The 25,902-nt window shown below is 37.2% G+C and overlaps 1 protein-coding gene across 11 annotated transcripts in view; it reads left to right on the forward strand.

The window, feature by feature from the left end:
* The window catches only part of ralgps2 (Ral GEF with PH domain and SH3 binding motif 2), a 486,036-nt gene that overhangs the window by 390,482 nt on the left and 69,652 nt on the right, over positions 1–25,902 (forward strand). For 10 of the 11 annotated variants that reach the window (XM_069937722.1, XM_069937721.1, XM_069937720.1 and 7 more), the window contains 2 exons: positions 2,753–2,807; positions 25,032–25,109. In XM_069937722.1, coding sequence (XP_069793823.1) covers positions 2,753–2,807; positions 25,032–25,109 — 133 coding nt within the window. The remainder of the gene's footprint in view (positions 1–2,752; positions 2,808–25,031; positions 25,110–25,902) is intronic. The other variant, XM_069937723.1, reaches the window with a different exon arrangement.

A 25,902-nucleotide genomic window follows, 5' to 3' on the forward strand; every position in this document is an offset into this window, starting at 1 on the left:
AGGGCATTGCTATCACCAATTCTGAGGTCCTCAAAGACCCAAATTTTTCTGAGACCAACCACATAAATACTATGGCTGCAAGCGCAGGAATGAATGTGGGTAGTCTGTGACAAGGGATGAAATGTTCAAGCTCCAAAATATTTCCAGTTAACAGGCAAATGTTGAGCAGCAGATAGAGCCTTTGCCTCAGAAATGGCACGTGAGAAATGTGATGCATATACCCGAATGACTGGCATTGCATTGCCCCTAAATTTGTTTGACCATCCATGAATCGCCAATCCAGCTGCTGCATGCAACATTTATGACATACACTATACAAAGACACCCAGCCTGCTTTGACTGTATATCCTAATGCTGCAATTTCTCCAGTTCAGAAGATCAAGAACAACAAATGCTTGAGAGGGCCAGTTCTTAAAAGTATTGTTGCAGATCATGTACCTAAGGTGGAAATGTTTCATTATTCATGATTTTTGAGTCAAATCCTGGAACTCACTCCTTGTTAACTCTGTCAAGGTTAAAAAGAGACAGATCACCATATCTACCACTACCTTTGTCACTTGAGAAATGTTCTTGCCCCAACTATTTAGATGTGTCATCAATAACTATCTTTTCAGCACAAAATGCAATTAATGGCACAGTGTTCCATTCCATGTGAAATTCTTCAAATAAGTAAGGGCCAAGAGTCGTGAGACATACAATGAAGGCAATTGGTAAAAGAATCAAAATGCATATATGGAAAAACAAAATTCACAGTTCTGAGGGTTTTGCAGGGTTCAGGGATTAGTAGATTTAGCTGGATTGCTGTTGGGAAGAGATTTGACAGACTCGACAGCTTCTTCCCAGGCTATATATTGTGTAATAAATTGTTATTGTATCAGAAAGATTACTTGTTCTGAGTGGATGCAGGAAAATGCAAAGGTTACTTACTGGACACTGATTCTATCTTTATGATACAAAATTGCCAGGATTTAAAAAGCTGGAAGGAATTATCCAATTTGTAATATGAAAGACCTATGCAAATACAGTTTAAAGTTGGAATGGAAGGATTTGGGCCAAGTTTTTAAGGATCTGGGATGGGACTAAATTCCTTCTTGGGGAATAGATTCAAAATTTGATTTACAGTTGGTAAGAAATGGGTTCCTGTGGAAAAAGAGGCCCAAATTTCTGTGTTACTGGAAAATTATTCTTGGGGAAGGATTAAAGGTTGAATTTATGCAGTCAGTAGAAGGGAGGCCAGATGTATCCCCCAGTAGAGCCAGGACATACTTGACCCTTACAGTTGAAAATGCTGAATTTCACCTCAGAAAATAAAAAGGATAATTACTTAATCATATTTGAATTGGAGTTGAACTGCTGTACGGGTTGAAGAATGAAGTCTTTGAGGTTTTTGTTTTGTTCAGTAGGGAAGGGTAGGGTGAGTTGGTTGGGCTGAAATGTTATTGTGCTTGTTTCAGCTCGTTTGGGCTGTATTATGAGAGAGCTGTCTGAAAAACTGAGCAATCTCCTTGGGAGCACAAAGATCTGTGTTTCTGATAGACAATGAGAGAGATTGGCTAGTCAATTTTCTTGGATTAGTTGCACTGTGATGGGTGGGTTTAGAGGGCAGTACCTTGCTCAGTCAAAGCGTGTTTCAGGGATTTGCCAATTGTTTTAAAACACCAATCCTCCAGACTTTTCTAATGGATTGTTTTGCATGTTTTGGAGGATTCACAAGTTTCCTTTGCTTGCACACTTAGATTATTTCTTCAATGGGTAGTTTATTGATTTATCTGTCTAACTGTATAATTAAATGTTGATTTATTTTCTTATTTCACTTCCCTCTTCAATCTTGTTAAGTAGACTGGAATGGCTGATGGATTTCTTGATCTTAGGTATTTTGCTATTGAATAACAAATGCTCTGTACTTGCGAGATGTAACAACAATTTTGTGCTCATCTGTAGTATTTTAAGTAAGAGACATTTGCTAAGAAATCCATTACCAAGTAGAAAAGATTGTGTGCTGTCTGATAGTGTTCTATCTGAAAACTCAGAATGTCATTCATGAAGTGTGTGTATGATATACTGCTGATGAAGACACTTGATATGACAAGATGTGCCTAACAGCCTACAGTGAACAATTGGGCATCGATACTGAGAAATTAATTTGCACTCCATAGGCACACCTTGATAAATAAAGTTTTTAGATCAGGAATATTTGAAGGGAACACATCCAAACAAGTCTAAGGCTGTCGAACTCAGCACTTAGAATCCTTTAAGTGCATTCCCCTTGTAGATCATCAACAGTCTTACCCACAAATGTCATTGCTTTATTTTTATTTAATTGCCACCCCAACCACATCCCTCACTGGCACATCTTGAACTGAATCCTTTCTCTTTTATTGTCTTCCCCTATTCAAGTGAAGCCATAGCATTTGTGAAATTAGTTGTCTATACCATGCTCTTGTGCAGTCCATATTCCAGATTTGACTGTGCAGTAGATTAACCAAGAATATTTTTAGAATAAAGTAAAAGGAATAGTTTTGAAAATTGGTCTTTTTTTAAAAAAAAGTTTCATTCATTCAGTGAATGATCACCAAAACAATTGTGTACTTCTTGTATAATTATTTTTTTTATTAAAAAAGTGCACTTTTATTACCAGAAATTTTTTTTTAAAAGTCACATTATCTGGTTAAAATGTCAACTTTGTGAAAAGTACTTTAAATTAACAAGAAAGTCTGCACAATAATGACTTCCTTAACATTTTTTGTTTCAGGCAGTAGTGAAGGCTCTGAACTCAGTGAAGAAGTGTCATGGCCAGCATTTGAAAGGTAAACGATTTTGTGAAATATTTTCTGTTCTGTGCAATGGGCAATAACCACTTGTCTTTAGCTTGTCTAATGACATATAATGGTTCCAAATGCTGCTCTCATGAACCGACTGGTGCTATTAAATGGACATCTTTTTTGCTGTGCAAGATCTGAGTTGTAGAAAAGATTTACTCATTGACCAATATGCTCAAAAATAGTACTTTTTAAAATATCTTTTGTGATATATTGCATTTTTTTAAAACTTGACCTTATAATGATAAAAAAAATGTGCAAATTTGTGGATCAGCATTTCAGATCATGAATTGTCGCATTCTCCAACTAATATGCTAATAGAAAATGTTTATCCTAGGACTGAATGATATTCAAATCAAATAAGCTGATGCTGAAAAGTAAGTGAACCAAAACACTGCAGGTGCAGGAATGCTAAAACAAAAACTGCAAATGTTGGAAGCATTCAATAGATTTCACAGCGTTAATAGAAGGGAGAATAGGTCAACATTTTGGAATGAGAATTCTTAAAATTTAAACTTTTAAAATTTAGACAGACAACAAGATAATAGGCCCTCTCGGCCTACGAGCCCTTGCCGAAACAAGAGTGAACTTTTTGGATAATTAATTTCTATATTAAAAATGTGTACTTTTATCATCAGAAAGCAGAAAAAGGTCGCATTATCTGGTTAAAATGTCAACTTTGTAAGAGGTACTTTAAATTAGCAGGAAAGTCTGCAACAATGTGACTGCTAACACTTTTGTTTCAGACAGGAGTGAAGGTTCTGAACTCTGAAGTTCTCTTGATCTTTAAAAAAAAAGTGATGACAAAATTTGTAGTTTAAGTTTCAGAGAGTAACAAAGGATACGTCTTTTTATCACATGCAGACCAAAGTTGTTAAGGTAAAAGTGCTAACAGGCATTTAGACTCAGTAAAGTGATAAATTGAAATAGAGGTACGAGGTCATCATGGATATCAAAAGATCAGTGCTTACCTGAAATTGTTAAATATTAAAATTTAAATTAAGGCCTGTTAGCTGGCATGGAACCTAATGAAGGGTGGGGTCCTATTTTTTTGAGTTTACATGAGACATTTTTGGAGTAATCTCAGACTGACTAAGAGAATTAAAGTGGCAGACAACTAGAAATCCCAGATTTTGGACAGAACACAGGTGTTCTCCAAACATTTTTTTCCAACATAGGGATTGTAATATTGTTGACACCAAATGTAAGAAACTATGTTTTCCCTTTCCACAAAAGATAGGGGAACAAACTTCCTGCAGATACCTCAGCCCTGCTGAAGCCACTAAGCTTACCAATGATGCCTTCGTTACCAATGTACACCCTAAATAAGTAAATGCTCTATATAATCTAAAGCATGAACACATCAAAACATAAATATTTGAAAGGAAATTATATTGGAACACAAAGGCAATGATCAGTTTAGAAATCACAAAGTACAACTGTGTTACAAGACTGTCCTTTCTCAGATAAGTGCAGAACAAGGAGCTTTTTGACACAGAATGCAGAACATTTTCAGTTTCTCATTGTTATATGCTACGTGAATATAGTGGTCAGTAAAAGTCCAAGATAAAGCTTGGGGCTGACCTCAGAGGTGGAGGGTTTATATCTTCTGTGGTTGACGGAGAAGAGGATATTTTGTGGTGATGGAATAGTGCACCTTGGTCCTTTTGGAATGCTGAAAAGGGAAAGTATTTAAGTTCTGTAATGTCTTGCCATGTCATAAAAAGTTAAAAATATGCATGGCATCTGAAAATCTGCCTGGCTTGATGGATTTGCACATTGATTTATAAACCTGATTTTTCTGGTTGAGGGGAGAAGCATCTTTGTTGAAGGCTCACTTTCAGTGAACAAAACACTGATCACCTGAATTTTGTTAAAGTAAAAAAGTCCATTTCTTTTCCACTTGGAGGCCTTAATGTCTAATCTGATGACTGAGAGTCTGATGAGGGAGCAAGGATCTTACAATGTGAATGTTTTATAGGAAATGATAGTGGGTGGGGGTTTAGGTTGATGTATATCAGAATCAGAATTTATTGTCATGAACAAGTCATGAAATTCAGTGTTTTCCAGCAGCATCTTAGTGCAAACATTCATATTATAACCATCTTACAACATTACTATATAGAAAAAAAATAACAATAATAGAGCACGAAAAGGAACGCCTTTTGTTCATGGATTATTCAGGAATCTGATGACAGTGGGGAAGAAGCTGCCCTTGTGCCATTGAATGCTCATTTTTAGGCTCCTGTACCTGTTTCCCAATGGTAGAGTGAAAGGGGCATGCCCTGAGTGATGAGGGTCTTTGAGGATAGATGCTGCTTTTTAAAAACTGCCTCATGTAGATGATCTCAATGGAGTGAAGTCTGGGCCTGTGATGTCGCAGGCTGTGTTAACAACCCTCTGGAGTTTATTCTTGACCTGAGAGTTGGCATCTTCATACCAGACAGTGATGCAACCAGCCAGAATGCTCTCCACGGTACACCTGTAGAAATTCATTAGAGTCTTCGGTGGCACATCGAACCGCCTTAGACACCTCACAAAGTATAGCCGCTGGCGAGCCTTCTTTGTGATTGCATCAGCATGGAGGCTCTAGGACAGATCCTCGGAGATGTTGACGCCCAGGAATTTGAAGTTCTTGACCCTCTCCACCACTGAGCCCTTGATGAGGACTGGGTCGTGTTCCCCTGACTTCCTCCTGAAGTTCACAATCATCTCTTTGGTTTTGCTGACATTGAGTGCAAAGTTGTTGTCATTACACCATTCAATGACCTGATCTATCTTCCTCCTGTACGCTTCCTCATTGTCGTTTGTGATTCTGTCGATAACTGTAGTGTCATGGCAAACTTGTAGATGGCATTGGAATTGTGTCTGGCAACACAGTCATAGGTGTATAACGTGTAGAGCAGTGGGCCAAGCATACACCCTTAAAGTATGCCTGTGTTGATAATCAGTGAGGAGGAGACATTGTTTCCAATTGTACTGATTGTGGTCTTCTGATGAAAAAGTCAAGGATCATGTTGCAGAGGGGGTACAGAGGCCTAGAGTTTGTAGCTTCTTGACCAGCACTGAGCGATAATGGTATTGAAGGCCGAGCTGTAGTCGATGAAGAGCAGACATATGTATGAATTGCTGTTTTTGAGGTGATCCAATGCTGAGTGGAGAGCCAGCTTTTTATTACTTTGAAGGTTAAACAGTTTGTTTACAACAATGTAAAATTCTAATGGCAGTGCTATTTTACCTACTTATGTTTGAACCGTTCTTAATTGATGTCAAAGTGACATTTGAAACAAACCTACTGATATATTATTATAATTCTGTTTACATCATTTATTTGGGTGCTCTTAATCCTTTGAAGTTGTAAGTCTTGCTCTCTCCCCCCCCCCCCCCGCCCCCACATATTTGAAGAGTTATACCAAATGGAAATGTGTCCTTTTACTCTTTCCCTGCTCGCCTTCAAATCTGTGCCCCCTAATTTTAGACTCCCTGATGCTAGATAAAAGTGTGTAACCACTCATCTTTTCTATGCTCCTCATAATTTTATAAATTTCCATATGGTGCTCACCCCTTAATCTCCTTTCCAAGGAAAACAAACCCAGACTATCTAATCTCTGTTTGTAATTGAAACCCTCCAGTCTGGACAACTTCCTTCCTGTAAATCTTTTCTGCACACTTTCCAGCCTAATTATATCCTTCCTATAGTTTGGGGACCAGAATTGCACAAAATACTCAAATTAAGGCCAACACAGCAAATTGTGCAGCTGCAGCATGTCATCCTATACTCAGTGTCCCTGCCAACATAAAAAAAACAATGTTAAAGAAACTCAGCAGGTCAAGCAGTGTCCTTTATACAGTAGAGAAAAGGTAAAAATACATAACCGATGTTTCGGGCTTGAGCCCTTCATCAAGGTTCCAACCTGAAACATGGGTTATGTATTTTTTATCTTTGCTATATAAAGCACACTGCTTGACCTGCTGAGTTTCTCCAGCTTTGTGCTTTTACTTCAACCACAGTGTTGACATATTTTTGTGATTTACATCGGTCTCTGCCAATGGAGGCAAGCATACCATATACCTACTTCACTCTGTATATCTATCACTTTTTTCAGCAAACCATGTACTTGCACCCAAGGTCTCGATGTTCATTAACACTTTTGAGGACCTGCCATTCATGGCCCTGCCATGCCCTAACCTGGGTTTAACTTCCCAAAATACATAATTTCACTCTTGACAGAATTAAACTCCATTTTCCATACCCCAATCTGTTTTTTTTTTCAGTTGATCTAGATCCTGTTGGAATGCTAGATAACCTTCTTCACTGTCCACTGTATCACCAATTTTGGTGATATCTTCAAACTTACAAATCATGCCACTGACATTCTCATCCAAATCATTCATTTATATGACAAACAGTGAAGGACCTAGCATCAATCCCTGCAACATTCCTCTGGTTACAGGTATGCAATCTGAAAAATATCTCAATTCATCCTTCTCTTATGGATAAGTTGTGTGTGGCACTTTATTGAACACATTCTGGAATCTAACTATACAAATATCCATCTTTTCCCTTCTATCCACTGCATTTGTTATATCCTCAAAGATCTCCAGTAAGTTATGTAAACTTGACCTGTCCTTCTTGAATCCATGATAGATCTGCCTAATGGAACATTTTATTTTTCCAACTATGGATGTTAAGCTAACAGTTACTTGCCTTTTTCCCCAACTCTTTCTTATAATTTTAAATCATATAACATTAATTGTAACATATTGATACAAACATTATATAATTGAATAAAACTCCCCAATTTCCCTCATCCACCCCACTAACTGTCTCCCTCCTCCCCTTTCCACCTACAAAGAAAGAAGAAAGGAGATCATTACTAAAAAATAGTAATCAACTTTTTAGCTGCGGAGACCGAGACATCCACAGGAATAGACCAAGAGATTAAATCTTGATATCAAAAGTATTTAAATATGGGCTCCATACTTTTACAAAAAAAATGATATTTATTCCCCAAATTATACGTTATCTATTTCCAAAGAAATAGAGGATTTAATTTCACAATGCCATCTTTGCATTCCTAAAACTAAATCAGATTTCCAAGTAATAGCCAAACACTTTTTAGAAACAGCCAAAGACAAATATATGAATTTAATTTGGTACATAGTCAACCTCAATCCTAAAACAATTGATTTAATGTCCCCTAATAAAAACAACATTGGATCAAACGGTAAACTCACCTTTAATACTTGCTCCAAAAACAATTTAACTTGTATCCAAAAATTCTTAACTTTAGAACAAGTCCAAGTTGAATGAAAAAAAGTAATTTCTGAAGGGTTAAATGCAATTGATGTAAAAAATTATATTGTACTAATCTATATCTTATATTTATAACCTTAGTTATATTATCCTTACTAAAATTTCTCCAAACATTTTCATCTATCTTTCTATTTAAATCAAGTTTCCATTTCATTCTTGATTTATGAATATTCAATTTTATTCTGTAATAACTTGTATATCTCAGAAATAAATTTGTTTCCTCCTTAGTAAGCAATAATTTTAAAGCAGATTGTCTAGGTAATTTTATTATCTTTAAAAAATGATTATTTACAGTAAAAGGAAAAAGTTTATTTTGATATAAAGGCATTTTTGCTGAAATTTTTCCCTTTCCACCGATCTCATAATCAATTTTATTCCATATTTCAATTAAATATTTCAAAATTGGTGAATCCTTACCAATTAACAATTTTGAATTTCATTTATAAATAAAGACATAGATTTCTCATCAATTTTATCTAACTCTACATTCACCCAAATAGAAGATGTGTTTAAATCAAGCATTGCATTAATAAATTTCAATTGTGCAGCCTTATAATAATCCTGAAAATGTCGAAGTTGTAAACCACCTAATTCAAATTTCGAAGTTGATTTTCCCCTTCCACAAAAATTTCCTTACAATTGAGTTAAGATCTTTAAAAAAGATTTTGAGGCACTAAACAAAGAATAGATTGAAAAATGATATTAAATCCTTGGAAAAACATCGATTTTAATACAATTCACTCTGCATTTTAAAGTAATAGGTAAATCGTTCTATCTGTTTAAGTCATCTTTAATTTTATTAAATAATGGAACATAATTTAACTTATACAAATTATCTAAATTTTTTATCAATTCTAATTCTAAAATATTTAATCGGATTATACGTCCACTTAAATTGAGCTACACATTTACAACGATCATAATCTCCTTCTACTAAGGGCATAACTTCACTTTTATCCCAATTAATTTTATAACCAGATATTTCCCCATAATCTTATAACTTTTTATATAAAGAAATTAAAGAATTTTCAGGAGCTATTATATAAATCAATACATCATCTGCAAACAAACTAATTTTATACTCATTATTCATTTTAATTCCTTTAATACTAACATCTTGCCTCATCGATTGTGGAAATGGTTCAATTGCTAAAACAAATAATGCAGGAGATAAAGGACAACCTTGTCTAACTTATCTTGTTAATGAAAAAGAAGAAAGTTGTCCATTAGTAACTACTTTAGCCCAAAGGATTTTGATATAAAGCTTTAATCCAATTCATAAATATTGGCCCAAATTGAAATTTTTGTAAAACCTGAAATAAATAGTTCCATTCTAATTTATAAAAAGCTTTTCCTACATCTAACAATAAAACTAATGCTAGATCCAATTGTCTCTGAGAACTATGAATTAAACTAATTAATTTAGCTATATTATCAGCAGAATATTTTTTTCTTGATAAATCCAAATTAATCGAAATGAACCAACTCAGGTAAATATTCATTTACTCTATTAGCCAAAACTTTAGCAACAATTTTATAATCAGCATTTAATGATGATATAGGTTTATAAGACTCAGGTTTTAATAAATCTTTATCTTTCTTAAGGTATTACTGTTATTACAGCATTTGAAAGGATTCTGGTAATGAACAAGTTGCTGTTGCTTGTTTTAATACTTACATTAATAAAGGCATCAACAAATTTTTTAACTTTTTAGAAAATTGAGACGTAAGCCCATCTTCACCAGGAGAATTCCCATTTTGCATAAAATTTAAAGGCTTAATAACTTCTTTCAATGTAAATGGAGAATCTAAATCTTTCCAAGCTTGGCAATTCAAAGATGGAAGTTGAAGCTTCTGTAAAAAATCATTAATTTATTCTTCATTATCCAATGATTGAGATGAATATAACTTAGTATAATTCTCTCTCCAAGAATCATTTATATCCTGTAATCTATAAGTAATTTTTGAATTCTTCTTGACAGTATTAATAATGCTTGATGCTTGCTCCATTTTCAATTGTCAAGCTAAAACCTTATCTTCTCATTCTCCTAATTAATAATATTTTTGTTTAGTTCTATCAATTAATTCCTCAATCCTATGTTGAATTGAATTATATTCTAATCTTTTCTTTTCTAATAGATCTTTTGTAAATTTTTTTCCAAAATTACAATTTCCTTCTCTAATTTATCGACTTCCTTAAGATAATTTTTCTTAATGTTAGTTGAATAACTAATTATTTGGCCTCTTAAATAAGATTTTAATGCATCCCATAAAACAGATTTATTATTAACTGAATTAATATTTGTACCTAAATACATCTGTATTTGACTTCTCATAGAATCACAAAATTCTACATTTTTAAATAATGATGAATTAAATCTCCATCTATAAACTGTTTCAATTCTATCAGAATTTAATCATGACATCAATAATGGTGAATGGTCTGATACAATTCTTGGTTTATATTGTACATATTCAATCCTTCCTTGTAAATGAGCCGAAATTAAGAAAAAAATCTATTCTGGACTAAGAATCAAATCGATAAGAATAAAATGAATAATCTCTCTCTTTAGGGTTCAATTTCCTCCAAATAGCTACCAAATTTAACTCTTCTATTAATGTCAATATTCTTTTAGCCATTTTTGTTTTCATTAAAGATTTTGTAGATTTATCTAAAATTGGGTCCAAACAGCAATTAAAATCTCCACCAATTATTATATTTCCATTTACTTGTGCCAAATTAAGAAAGACATCTGGAATAAATTTTTCATCATCTATATTAGGAGCATACACATTCATAAAAATCCAAGATTTTGAATAAATTTGACAGTTTACCAACACAAATCTAGCAACAGGATCAATGACTATTGATTGTAATTTAAATGGAATTTTTTAATTAATTAAAATAGCTATTCCTCGTGCTTTAGAATTAAAAGATGAAGCTATAACTTGACCAACTCATTCCCTCTTTAACTTTTGATATTCTTTCTCCATTAAATGAGTTTCCTCCTGTAAAAAAAAAAGCAACTTCAGATGAGCTAAAACTCTCTTTCTTTTAATTGGGTTATTGAGCCCATTCACATTAAATATTACATAATTCAAACCTTGTGTTACCATAATTTAATTAAAAAAGATACTCAACTCTCCTCTCCACCCTGGGTCATCCCTGCTCCACAGCCAAATTTCAAAACATACCATCTCCAAAGATAGAAAGTAATAAACCCCAAAAGTTAAATAAAAAGTTAAAAAACAAAAAACGCTGATTAGGTCAGCGCTAACTCCCTTAATAAAGAGAAGTGGCCCTTGCCACTAGTGGCATGAAGCCTCAGAAGAGGAAAGTGGAAAAAAAGAGAATCCACCTCCTCCAGACAGAATATCAAAATTTAATTTCAATCAGTCAATTATGATAAGCTTCTTCAGGTCTCTTAACTTGATCATCATTAATTTCAACTTGAGTCTCGGTCGGCTATCCTCCAGGTGAAATCCCTGCTTTCGATTTTTCTTGATCCCCTTCGATTTGTTGAGACGCATAAGATTGTCTACCATTCTGCTTAATATTAGGCAATGAATTGGAAAATTCCAAAGCTTCAGACTTATTAGCAAAAAATTGAGCTTGATATTATTCATAAAAAACTTTAAGAACGGCTGGGTATCGAAAAGAAAATTTATATCCCTTCTTGCACAAAACTGACTTTGCTGGATTAAATTCTTTTCTTCTTTTATTAATTCATGACTCAGATCTGCATAAAAAATACTCATTATTCTGGATCATTAAAGGGCTTTGTTGTTCCCTGGCTTTTAAAATTGCCATTTTTAAAATCATTTCCCTATCTTGGTAACGTAGACATTTTATCAAAATAGTGCATAGTGGTTGTCCTAGATACATTTTTTTTTCCTTTGAGCTTTATGTGCTCTATCAAGTTCCAAACCTTTTGGAAAATTCTCTGGACCCAAAATTTCAGGCAGCCAATTTTGAAAAGAAATTACTGAATTATTGCCTTCAAAGCCCTCAGGCAGACCAATTTCTACATTATTGATACATTATTTATTTAATTCTGATTTTCCAACATATCAACTTTTTGCAATAAATGTTTTTTTCTGAATTTCCCATGCCGTAAAAGAATCTTCTATCTTATTAACTGTATCTTTACGTTCTTCTACCTCCATATGACATTCTTGAAAATCTTCTTCAAATTTTTGAACTTTAGTATTCATTTTATTAATAGTTTTATTACACTTTGTCATATCTGTCTTCATTACAGTGTTATGAGCCCAGAGGACATCAAAACCCAGTAGCAATAGATATTCGCCAAAACAAATGGTTACCTAAACAAAGGTTACTTTTAATTATCTTTAAACATGAAAGCAGGATCAAACTTTAACTTATTATTATTCACTTAACTAACCCCCTTCTAATTCTAAGCGCACATGTTTGTAATGTGTATGAAAGTTCAGAAAGGTTCTTTGATTCGCAGTCCAATTTCACTTCTCATTCCTCCAGTTTACTGGTTGCAGGCAATTCTTATACTGTGCACAGAATTTAACATTTATTTAGTTCACCAGGCTTTGGTGCTTGAAAGGTTACTGCTTAGGAAGGTTCTTGTCGATTTCCAGAGAGAGATTTGTTGTTCACTGGACACCCACAACTGATTCCTTGTGACCAGCCACTTCAGTGTCTTGCCGAAGAAACTTGCCCCATCAGGGTTTTCCAGATGATAACCTCTTTCTTTCAGGTCACAGAGAGTTCATTTTTGTTTCTCTTATTTCAAGTGAAACATTAGGCAGTCAGTCCTCGCCTCTTGTATGGACCACAAGGGCTTTGACCAGGCTGAACTAAGCACTCACAACCCGTCTTCCAAATGGGTTTTTTTCCACAAGCTTTCCAGCTTGTCCTGTTCCAGTCCCAGCTGCTGCTGCTGACTGAGGCACTGCAGAACTGAATTCTTTCTCTTTCTCTCTTTTTCTCTCTCTGCTTGCAAAACCCTTTTAGAACAGCAAGTTGCACTCCAGGCAGCCTGCAGCTCCAATGAGTTCTTTCATCTGTTGCCTTTTTGTAAACAACAATCCATTAGTGGGCAATCTCCAAAGCTTTTGCAAAGGCTCTTGAAGCTAGCCTGTCTAGCATGAGCAGAGCTCCATTATTTTAAATAAAATCTTTTTTTAAAGAGTTTGTATGTGACCTAACTAAAAAAACCTGCCCTAATTTAATCTCCCAAAAACGTATCTATAATCTGTCACAACAGTAATTTCTTCTCTAATAGCTCCCAAATGAGTAGTAAAATCAGGTTTCACTTCAACAAAGTTGGCACCCATTTTTTGATTTTTTTTTTCCAAAAATCTTATCAAAAATCTGTGGGTCAAGAGCTTTGGAGTAATATAATATGCAGCCATTTTTCCTTGAATTTATTGGTCTCCTCCTTCTTCTTCTGATTCCTCTCCCTGTGGCAGAAGGCTTTCTTCTTCCACTCCTGCCTCTTCTTCTTCCTCCTCTGTTGAAGTTGCCTAAGGTTGAAATTGCAGGCAGGCTTTTTGCTTAGCCCTTGTTTGACCTGCAATCACAGAAGAAGTCGAGTCTACAGACTCCAACTCGATTGCTTCCGTAGTGTGCATGCACGAAGTTCTGTGTATCCGCGTTGTTTCTCGAATCAACTTCATAGTTTTCTTCCATGCTCCAGCGCCATCTTCTCCAGCTCCCCGAGAAAGTGGTGCTGGAGTCTGAATCCTTACCTGCGAAGCCTTCAAAGATCGGGGCTAGAGAGGAACTAGGATCGGAGGCTGAGTCTTCAAGGTAGGCCCAGTTTCTTCGATCAAAATAACTTCAGCTACAGCCAATTTTATTTTTTGCATTTTGTGTTCTGGATTTTTTTTGCAGCCATCTTTTGAGACCTCTGGAAAAAATTTTAAAGTTATTTTAATACTTAAAAAAAAATTGAAAAGTCGGGTATTAATTAATTCTGCCAGGAGAGGCGATTTCCATGTCTTCTCCCTACACCATCATGCCACGCCTGCCTTCTAACCCCTTTTTTTAAATGAAGTTACCTTTTCTGTCTTCCAATCTACCAGGACTTGCCCAAAGTCCAGAGAATTTTGATAAATTACTTCAAGAACATTTGCTATAATTTCTCGCATTTCTATCCTAAGATGCATTCCATCCAGACCAGGACACCTTCATGTGTCTACCTTTTGGCCACTAATTTGCCTAGCACTACCTCTAATGATAATGATCACATCAAGGTCCTTTCCATCCATCGCCTTCCTAACATTAACCTTTGGTGTTTTACCTCTAATTTCCACTGTGAAGATTGACAGAAAATAGTTGTCCAGAGGGTTGGCCATTTTCGCATTACCCATTATTAATTCCCCCTTCTCAACTTCCAGGGGACCCATATGTACTTTAGGCATCCTTTTCATCTTTGTATATTTAAAAAATCTTTGTTCTCTGATTTTTTATTCTGTGTTAATTTACTTTCATAATCAATCTTTCTTGGCAGATTTATACAGTGTAGATGACACTTTCAATCTCTCATATTTCTCAATTTCAAAACATGCCATCTTCTAAGAAACATAAGCTTCAATTTTCCGAATTACAATCTTATCGCTCCAATAAACCAAACTTCGTATTTTCAGCTTTATGTAGCCTTTAATTAGTTGATATAACCATTTTGCATAACTTTGCATCAGATTTTCATAACTTAAGTAAATAGAGCATACTGAATAATGATTGCGATATTCTTCTTTAAACATTTAAACCAAAATTAAGATGATTAAAATGAAATAAGGTGATTAATATGATAAGATGATAATAAGATGAATTCAAAGAAAAGTATTTTGATGCTTATGCCTCCTCAATGGTTCTTTTAAGACTGAACGCAAGCTCCCTGTTCGCCCGGATATTACAGCATATAACATCATAATGACTTTGGTAACAATACAAAAGCAATTTATCCTTAAAGAGATAGCCAAAAAATTAACTGCACATCAAAAACATAAGATCTTAACCTTTACATACTGCTTTCTAAAGTTTTCTCATTCCTCTAGTTTCACACTATTCTTGGGTACTATGAATGCATTAGCTTTTACTTAGATGTCTTCCTTTATTTCCTTTGTTATCCACAGGTGACCATCCCTATTCAATGTCCTTTCTTGTGCAGGAAACAAAATTGTGATAGAAGGAGATTTTAACTTTCCACATATTGACTGGAATTCCTATACTGTAAAAGGGCTGGATGGCTTGGAGTTTTTCAAATATGTTCTGGAAAGTTTTCTAAATCAATATATAGAACTATCAACTCGAGAGAGTGCAATACTGGATCTCATATTAGGGAACAAGAGGACACATGACAGAAGTATGTGTAGGGGAACATTTTGGGTCCAGTAATCATAATGCCATAGTTTCAAGTTAATTATGGAAAAGAATATGCTGGGCCTTGGGTTGAGATTCTAGATTAAACAAGTCCAATTTTGAGGAAATGAGAAAGGATCCACAATGCATTGATTGGGATAGGTTGTTTTCCACCAAGAATATGCAAAGTAAGTGGAGGAACTTCAAAGGTGAAAGTTTACGATTACAGAGTTTGTATGTTCCTGTCAGGATCAAAGGCAAATTTTGAAGATATGGGGAACCTTGATTTTCGAAGGATATTGAATATCTGGTTCAGAAGAAGAGAGGTGTATAACAGGTATAGGCAACATGAAGCAAATGAGGTACATGAGGAGTATTAAAAAATGCTAGAAAAACCTCAAGAAAGAAATCAAGAAGGGTAAAAGGAGACACGAGATTTCTTTGGTAGACTATGTGAAGGAAAATCCTAAGGGTTTCTATCAAAAGGATAGTAAGGGACAAAAATGGTCCCTCTGAAGATCAGAGTAGTCGGCTTTGTATGAAGCCAGAAGAGATGAAGAGATCTTAAATGGGTTTTTTTTCATCAGTATTCACTCAGGAAATGAGCACAGAGTTGTGGGAAGTAAGTAAAACAATCATTGAGGTCATGAAACCTATAAAGATTAAAGAGGAGGAGGTGCTTGCTGTCTTAAAGTAAATGAGGGTAGATTAATCTACAGGGCCTAACAAGATATTCCCTTGGACCTTGAGAGAGGCTAGTGTTGAAATTGCAGGGGCTCTGGCAGAAATGTCCTTAGCCACGGATGTGATGCCAGAGGACTGGAGGGTAGCTCATTGTTAAAAAAGGCTCAAAAAAGGAAATTTCAGGCTGATGAGCCTGACATCAGTGGTAGGTAAATAATTGGAAAATGTTCTAAGAGATTGGATTTACAATTATTTGGACACCCAGGAACTGATTAGGGATAATCAATGTGGCTTTGTGTGTGGTAGGTCGTGTTTAACCAATCTTGTAGAGTTTTATGAGGAGGTTACCAGGAAAGTTGACAAAAGAAAATCTGTGGATGTTGTCTACATGGACTTTAGTAAGGCCTTTGACAAGGTCCCACATGGGAGGTTAGACAGAAAGATTCAGATGCTGGGTATTCATGGTGAAGTCATGAACTGGATTCAACGATGGCTGGACGAGATAAGCCAGAGAGTAGAGGTGGAAGATTGCCTTTCAGATTGGAGGCCTGTGACTAGTGGTGTGTCTCAGAGATCGGTGCCGGGACCATTGTTGTTTAATGTGATAAATTGGATCAGCAAATTTGCAGATGACACTAAGATTGGAGGCATTGTGACAGCGAAGAAGGTCTTGATGGAGTCAATGTTAACCTCTCCTGAATCCATGGTGTTTTGAGTCCAGAAAAATGTCTGGGCTCGTCGGGGTCACCACTGTGGTGGTATGAACAGTGGAAGAATCACGGCCACCATGTTGAGGGTCGTTAATGACAGTTTTTATTCAAATTCAGCACGCCCCTTTAAGGGCAGCATGAGCTCAGTCACCTGGTGCATTGTGACATCATAATCTCTGCCCAGGGTGCCCGCTGGAAGGGATGCTGGAGTAGGAGAGAAACCTCTGATGTCCCCATGGCTGCCCCGCCACGTGGCAACACAAGCGGGGCTGGTTCACCATGAGGATGTGCGCCGCCACAGGTGAATCATTCTTGTCCAGTATTTTCCAGCAGATGCAAATTATTAGGGGATTTTTGTTTAGGTGAAGTGAAAGGCACATTGTGCTTCAGAAGGTTAATTGATAAAGATTTGAAGCTTGGTTTCCAAACATGCATATATCCAAGAATTGTCTATGTTCAGCAGTTAGTGTCATTTTTTGAGTGGAGGAATTTTGAGGCAGTGGCATAGCATTGGTTTTCAACCAATCTGTAATGAGTTACAGTTGATTCTGTTATGGACCAGTTGATTAATATCCTGGCTTTTATAGCATTATGAATAATGGAGATGAATCTGTGAAAGCCGCCTTATTAGATATGACTGCACCACAGTCTCACGATGAGCAGAGTCAAAAGCAGTGGTGAAGTTAGATCAGCCACATGTATAATTGTTGATGCTGCTTCCTACTTTTTCATGCAATTAACATGCAATTATGATCTTGTTCTTTATGCCTTTTGATGAATGGAATCCACCCTGCAATTTAGAGTGTAGTTCTTTGGCCACTGGGAGAAAACAATTGATATGGACGATGAACAGTCAGCTATTACAAAAAAAAGTTTTAAAACATATTTCTGGATTTCCTGGACTCCTTCTTTAAAATATATCTCACTGTAACACATTTGAAGCAATCATTGCTTTCAAAATTTGCCTAATTTCAGGAATAAGAAATTGACATTTGCAGTGTTGCAATTCCCTTTTTAATTTTATATATTTAAGATAATCTCATGCAATATCAATGGTTACCATTGATATTGCAAGAAAAATTTGGCTTATGAAGTTTTGGTGATTCTGGAGTTTAATGTACAATAGGGTTTGCTTCGGACAGGACTGTCTTCTGCGCCATTCAGCCTCCTTAAAATAATATCTCAACATCAAGGCAAATACGGCATTTGGGAAATAACTCTAATCCCACTTTTCTCTGGTAATTCCACAGATTAGCGTTCTAGCATTAATTATCCATTCATATTGCACATTGCTTTCAGAATAGTGTTGTAAAGGTCTTCAGCGTTTTATCCTTATGCATGAAGAAGATTAGATTTGGAGCAACCTATGAACTTTCTGAGATTCTCCATCAATCATCAAGACTGATCTCCCCAAGCAACAGTTTCCTGCATATTGTTCTTATCCTTTCAATTCCCTTAATGTTAAAAATCTGTTGATCTCTGTTTTGAATTATCTCAATAACTGAGCCCAGAGCTGACACAGACTTCTGAGGTAGAAAATTCCAGAGATTAATTTCTCTCTGCTTGAAGACATTTCTCCTGATCTCAATTCTAAATAGTCTGCATTGTGTTCCGACACTGACCGCTGGTTCTAGACTTTTTAATATGGGGGAATGCCTTCCTTCATTCAACCTGTTAACTCCTGTGAGTTTCGATGAAATCACCTAATCTAAACCCGAGAAAATACAGACCAAGTCTGCTTAATGTCTCCTCATTCAGCAAATTGTCATAAATGGAAGTAGTCTCATGAATCTTTTTATGCATTCCACTCTCTGGCAAAAATGTTCTTTTCCATGTGAGAAAACGAAAAACCACAGTAATTCAGGTACCTTCTCAGTAAGGCTCTGTATAAGTGCAGAAATCAGCAATAAAATATCTTGCAAATAAAATCCAATATAATTGTTGTGACAGCTAGAAGTTTGCTATCTGTGACATAGGTGACCTCGGTGTGCATATCAATATTATCCTATTTTTCACCATTTAAAAAATACTCTGTTTTGTGCACCAAAAAGAAAAACATAAATCTCAAGTAGAATAGACAAAGGAGAAGCTGTGGATGATATCTATTTAGATTTTCAAAAGGCTTTTGATAAGGTGCCACATATTAGGCTGCTAAATAAGATGAGGGCCCATGGAATTACAGGGAAGTTATTAAACTGGATATAAATTTGGCTGATAGACAGGAAGCAAAGGGTTGAAATTAAGGGTTCCTGTTGTGCATGGGGGCCTGTAACTAGTGGTGTTCTGCAGGGGTCAGTATTGGGGCCACTGCTGTTTACAATTTATATTAATGATTTGGATTGTGCAGATGACACCAAGATAGGTGGCAGAGTAGGAAATGTAGTAGAAACCATAAAGTTGCAGAAGGATATAGTCATATTAGGAGACTGGGCAAAATTATGGCAGATGGGATTTAACATAGAGAAATGCACAGTTGTACATTTTGGCAGTAGAAACAAACAGGCAGAATACTATTTGGATGAAGTGAAAATTCAGACCTTGGATGTGCAAAGGGACCTGGGTGTCCTCGTGCACGGAAACCTAAAAGTTAATGACCAGGTGAAATTGGTAGTGAAGAAAGTGAATGCTATGTTGGCATTCATTTCAAGAGGAATAGTGTACAAGAGTAAAGAGGTGTGGATGAGGCTCTATGGGGCACTGGTGAGACCTCATTTGGAGTACTGTGTGCAGTTTTGCGCCCCCTATCTTAGAAAGGATGTGATGTTGTTGGAGAAGATGCAGAGGAGATTTATTAGGATGATTCCCGGAATGCAAGGACTAACGTACGAGGAGCGTTTGGCAGCTCTTGGGTTGTATTCATTGGAGTATAGGAGAATGAGAGGAGATCTCTTAGAGGCATTTCATATTTGAAAGGTTTTGTTAGGTTGGATGCGGGTAAGTTGTTTCCCTTGGTGGATATAAATTTGGCTGATAGACAGGAAGCAAAGGGTGAAATTGGTAGTGAAGAAAGTGAATGCTATGTTGGCGGGTGAATTGAGGACAAGGGGGGGGGGTCATAGTCTGAAAATTAGAGGTTATCCATATAAAACAGAGATTAGAAAGAACTTATTTAGCCAGAGGGTCGTGGATCTGTGGAACTCGCTGCCGCATACAACAGTAGAAGCCAGATCACTGGGAGTATTTAAACAAGAAATAGACAAGTATCTCATTAGTGAGGGCATCAAGAGATATGGGGAAAAGACCAGAAATTGGAACTAGTGTAGAGTAGCTGAGTGAAGTTTTACAGAACAGACTCGATGGGCCTAGTGGCCTGTTTCTGTTCCTTTGTCTTGTGATCCTGTTAATATTTTTCTACATTATCTGCCATATTTTTGCCTAGTCACTGAGCTTATTGCTATCCAATGAAGCCTCAATACTTCTTCCAACTCACAATCTATGTAAAATCCGCAGCCAAGCGAGGTGCTATTATGGCCTTGCATATGGACCTCTATCTTGCTGAGGCCTGACGACAGTTCTCAGACACCTCCTCTCACTTACCCCTTGATCAGGACCCCTGCAAGAAACATCAAGCCACCATCTTGCACCACCACTGACCTTATCAATTCTGGTCATCTCCCTCCCACATCCTCTAACCTCATTGTCATCCAACCTTGCACAGCTTGGATCCATCTTCTACCTAAGATCCACAATCCCAATTGTCCGATGGACCCATTAATTCTGCATGCACCTGGCCCACAAGTCTGGCATCATCCTACCTTATCCTACCAGTCCAGTCCCTTCTGACCTGCATCCATGATATTTCACATGCCCTCCATCACTTCAACAACCTCCAATTCCTTGGACTTAACTACCTGATTTTCATTATGGACATCCAGTCTCAATACACTTCTATTCCCCAAAGTGAAGGTCCCAAAATCCTCTGTTTCTTTTTCAATAACAGTCCTAATCAGTTCCCCTCTACCACCACCCTCCTCTACCTTGTAGAACTTGTTCTCACCTTCAATAACAAGTCAAGGGGAAGCCATGGGTATCCACATGGGTTCCTCTGCTGCATTGGTGCTGTCTACTGCCCCCATGATGAACTTGTTGTTAACTTTCACCCCGTCCTCAAATTCACTGGCAACATTCCTTCCTTTCTCGACCTCTCTGCCTCCATCTTGGGAGATAAACTTTTATCCAGATATTTTCTGAAAACCCACCAACTCTCACAGTAGCTTTGACTACACCTCTTCACACACTGTTTCCTGTAAAAATTTTATTCCTTTCTCTCAATTCCACCTTTTCTGTTGCATCAGCTCACAGGATGAGGTTTTCCATTCCAGAACGTTCTGTGATAACCTTTCTCTTCAAAAATTGTGGCTTCCCCTCTACTACCATCAACTCAACCGTTATGCGCATCTTCTTCCTTTCCATATCAGCACTGGCCTCCTTCACCCTAAGACACAAAGACAGAATTCCTTTGTCCTCACCTACTATCCATTCAGCCTCTACATTCATCATGTGATCCTTCATAATTTCAGACACCTGCAATGTGATCCCACCTGCAATGTGATCCCACCATCAGAGACATCTTCCCCTCCCAACCCATCCCCTCTCTACATAGGGATAGTTCTGTCTGTGACTCATTTTTTCCCACTATTAGCTCCCTGAATACCTACCCCTGTGACCTCAAGAAATTATACACTTGCACCCACATCTCCTCCCTCACCACCATTTAGGGCCCAAATAGTCCTTCCAAATGAAACAACACCAGTTATGAACCTGCAGGGATCACTTACTGCATCCAGTGCTCGCAATCTGGCCTTCTTTACACTGGCGAGACAATGCAGATTTGGAAATCATTTTGTTGAGCACCTTCTTTTAGTCTGCTGCAATTCCAAGGATCTCATGGTGGCCATTCATTTCAATCCCACACACCATTCCCATAGTGACATGTCTATCCATGCCCTCATGCATTACATTGCCACGCCAAGGCTACCCGCAAATTGGAGGAATAGCTTGTATTTCGCCTAGGCACTTTCCAACCATACAACATTAACATCAAGTTCTCCAATTTCAGTTAAACCCCTCCCTCGAGTCTCTCTCTCTCCCTATTCCTCTGCCTCCTTTCCTACAGCTCCTCACTCCCTTTCCTATCAGAGAGCTACCCTCGCCTCATCTCAGCTTTTTTAAATCTTAACTCCAACCACCTTTGATCTCTTACCTATCAGCCTATGCTCCATGCACTGCCCCTATCTGAACTCCTCTCCCCTTCCCCCCCAGCTTTTTATTCAGGTGTCTGCCTGTTTTTCACTCATATCTCAACGAAGGGTTCAGTTCCTAAACATTGGTTACCCTTTGCTTCCTATTAATGCTGCATGATCTGCTGAGTTTCTGCAGCACAGTTGTGTATTGCCCACAATCCCTGGTAATATTTTATCAGTAAATTTGGAAATGTGAAACTTGATCACTTCAGCACAAGCACTAATCTCTTTGGTACCCCACTAATCACAGCCTGGCAATCTAAGGGTTAGTTTATTTTCTACTATTTGCTTCCTGTCTGTTAGCCAGTTTGAAATTCCTATCAGCATTTCATTCTAAACTAATGTGTCTGACTTTGTTGACCAACTGACTTTGTCAAGTTATTAAAAGCCACCTGCACTGCCTTTGCTCTTTTTATCCATTCCACTTGTCACAATGCAGGCCCTTTGGATCTCGATGTTGTATAACCTTTCTATTCCAATCAAAAAAAAGTACTAAACCCTTCCTTCCTCGTGACCCTCTATTTTTCTTTCATCCATGTGCCAGTCTAAGAGATCTCTTAAAAACCCTTAATGTTTCAGCCTCCACTACCACCCCCTGCAAGGTACTTCAGGCACCCACAACTCTTTGTGTGAAAAAAAACACAACTGTTGTCTCCTGAAACTTTCCTCCCTTCACTTTGTAGAGATGTTTCCTGGTATTTGCTATTCCTACCCTCGGAAAAATGCAGTGGCTATGCATCTTGTCTAAGCCTCTCAGAATCTTGTAGACCTCATAATATGATCTCATCATTCTCAGCTCTGCTAACCTTGCTTCATAAGATTTATTTTCCAATCCAGGCAACATTCTTGTTAATCTCCTCTTCATCCTTTCCATAGATTCCACATCCTTCCTCTATTGACATGACCAGAAATCACTCTGTGTGGTCTCAACATGACCTCTCGACTCTTGAACTCAATTCCCCCTATTAATGAAGACCAACATCCCATAGACCTTCTTAACTATCATCAATCTGCGCAGCAACCTTCAGAGATGCATGGATTTGGACCCCAAGGTCCCTCTGTTCCTCCACACTGTTAAGTATCTGACTATTAACCCTGTGCTCAGCCTTCTGGTTTAACCTTCCAAAATGCATCACCTCATACTTATCCGGATTGAACTCCATCTGCCACTTTTCCGCCCAACTCTGCATCCTGTCTATATCTTTTTGTAATCTATGACAACCTTCAGCATTATCCACAACTCGCCTAATCTTTGTATCATCTGCAAACTTACCGACCCATCCTTCCACTTCTTTATCTAGATCATTTATAAAAAAATCATAAAGAGCAGGGGTCCCAGAACAGATCCTTGTGGAACTCCACTAGTCACTGACCTGCAGGCAGAATACTTTCCATCCACTACTACTCTCTACTTCCTATATGCAAGCCAATTTTTAATCCACACAACTAAGGCTCCATGGATCCAATGCCTCATGACTTTCTGAACGAGTCATGGGGGACCTTGTCAAACGCCAACCTAAAATCCAAAGAGACAACATCTTCTCATGAATTTCTTTTGTTACCTCTTCAAAATGTTTAATTAAGCTTGTGAGGCAAAATTTTCCCTCACAAATCCATGCTGACTATCCTTTAGACTGGACTTCTCCAAATGCTAATCGATTCTATCCTGAAAAATCCTCTCCATTAGTTTGCTCACCACTGATGTAAGACTCACTAATGTATAATAATCAGGACTCTCCTTAATATATTTTTCAAAGAAGGGGACCACATTTTCCATTCTCCAATCCTTTGCACCTCCTCAGTGGCCAAAGAGGACTCAAAGACCATAGCCAATGCTATCTCTTCCATCTCTTCCCAAAGCAACCTGGGGTACATCGTGTCTTCCCCCGGGAACTCTCAATCTTAATGTTTTTAAGATGATCCAACACTTCCTCTTTCTTAATCTCAACATCATCCAGCACAAAAACCTGTTCTAATCTGGCCTCACCCTGATCAAAAGTCCTTTTCTCTTATGAATACTGAAGCAAAGTATTTATTTAGGATGTCCCCAACCTCCTCTGCCTCCAAGCACATGTTGCTTCCTTTATCCTCAAGTAGCCCCACCTTCATTCTTGTCATCCTCCTGTTCTTCATATATGCATTGAAAGTCTTGGGGTTCTCCTTAATCCTACTTGCCAAGGTCTTCTCATTCCCCCTTTGAGCTCTCCTAAATCATTTCTTAAATTTCTTCCTGGCTGACATATCATTCTCATGAGCCATTCCTGTTTTCTGCTTTCTGAATCTAATGGATGCTTCCTTCTTCCTCTTAACAAGCTGCCTCACCTGTTTTGTCAACCATGGTTCCCTTTTCCTACCTTCTTTTCGCTGTCCCAGTGATTAGACTGACATGATTTTCCTTTGTCAAATCTCATTATATTATTCATTTTAGATTCCACCATTTCCAAATCACTGACATTAAACTAACAGTTCAGTCATGTTCTCTTTTTTTTTAATCACTGTTTTTTTTTAATTGTGAGGTCTCATTTCCCTGATCCAGTTCCTGGGGAACAATTCCATAATCTATAGAATCTGTGTAACTTTGTCATTAAAAATTCTGTGAGGTCGATCATTGAGTTCTTGTGATTTATTGACTTTTCAGTGAGATTGAAAATGTTCCAATGTGTACAGTAATCTAGAAGAATATTTATTCAACATTCAGCTACCAATTCAGTTACATCAGGTCAAAAATACCAGGGAGAATTGGTATCAACTGAATGTTTTGTCAGTTGAATGATGCTTGTAATCCCAAATCCCAGTTTTGTACTTCTTTTGTTTAATTTTCTTAACAGGTAAATGATTACTTGCAAACTTAAAGCTAGAGATTTGAAAGTTTTTTTTATCTTATATTTTTTTAAAATATACCATAACATTCTGCAGGAGCCGTTTCTATTTTTCCCTTTGTCCAGTGCCACGAGTTGGGAGGAATGGCTCTCGAGGGCACATGAAAGCCAGCAGGTAATGATGTCTTTCTTGGAGGAGTTTAGGTTAATTTCCCTCTGTCCAAGGGTATGATCAGGTGGGGTGACTCTAAAATGCATGAATGAATCTGCTTCCTCTCTTTTGAATCAACTTAACAATACTGTGGTGGATTTTGGAATTTGGATTGCTTTTCTGCCTCCAGGTGTTTGATTCTGTCTTTTTCTAATCTCAAAGACTCTAAATGTGTTGTTCTGATCTGATTTGTTTCTTGTTCTGAAAATGTGAAGAATTTTACCATGATAGTATTATAGAAGAGCTTAATGGTGTTCTAATGAGGAGCTGTTTAATACATGCAAACTGTTTACACTGTATTACACTGTGGCCATCAGACATCTCTGAAAATAAGAAGTATAAAACACTTCTCCACTTGTTCTTGGTCCTATTTTGCATTTGAAAATTTATTTTTAAAAAGTTCATTTTATTTTGCTGAAGCACATTTTGGTGTGAATCGCCAAGAGAGAATGAAGTATGGGCCTGCGAGGGCTGATGTTGCAGCTGGTCAGCCCCCGTGAAAGGCTCAGGGTTACATACTGTTCAACATAGAGTTGGGGACTGGAAGCTCTTCAGTATGTTGACAGATTGAAAGAACAATAAAGTCTCCTTCATAATTTCTTGTTGAGTTTGTTACCAGAGAAAAATCTCTGGGCTGGGACAAGCTGTGCAGCCAAGGAGATGGAAGGTGGCAGCTTCCATCACATCAAACAAGAGGTGATGGTACAAACCATGGAATTTGTGTGGTCTCTAAACATATGGAGTAGCTGCTGCCAGT

Source organism: Narcine bancroftii, chromosome 5, assembly GCF_036971445.1.
Source record: "Narcine bancroftii isolate sNarBan1 chromosome 5, sNarBan1.hap1, whole genome shotgun sequence".
Taxonomy (NCBI): Eukaryota; Metazoa; Chordata; class Chondrichthyes; order Torpediniformes; family Narcinidae; genus Narcine; species Narcine bancroftii.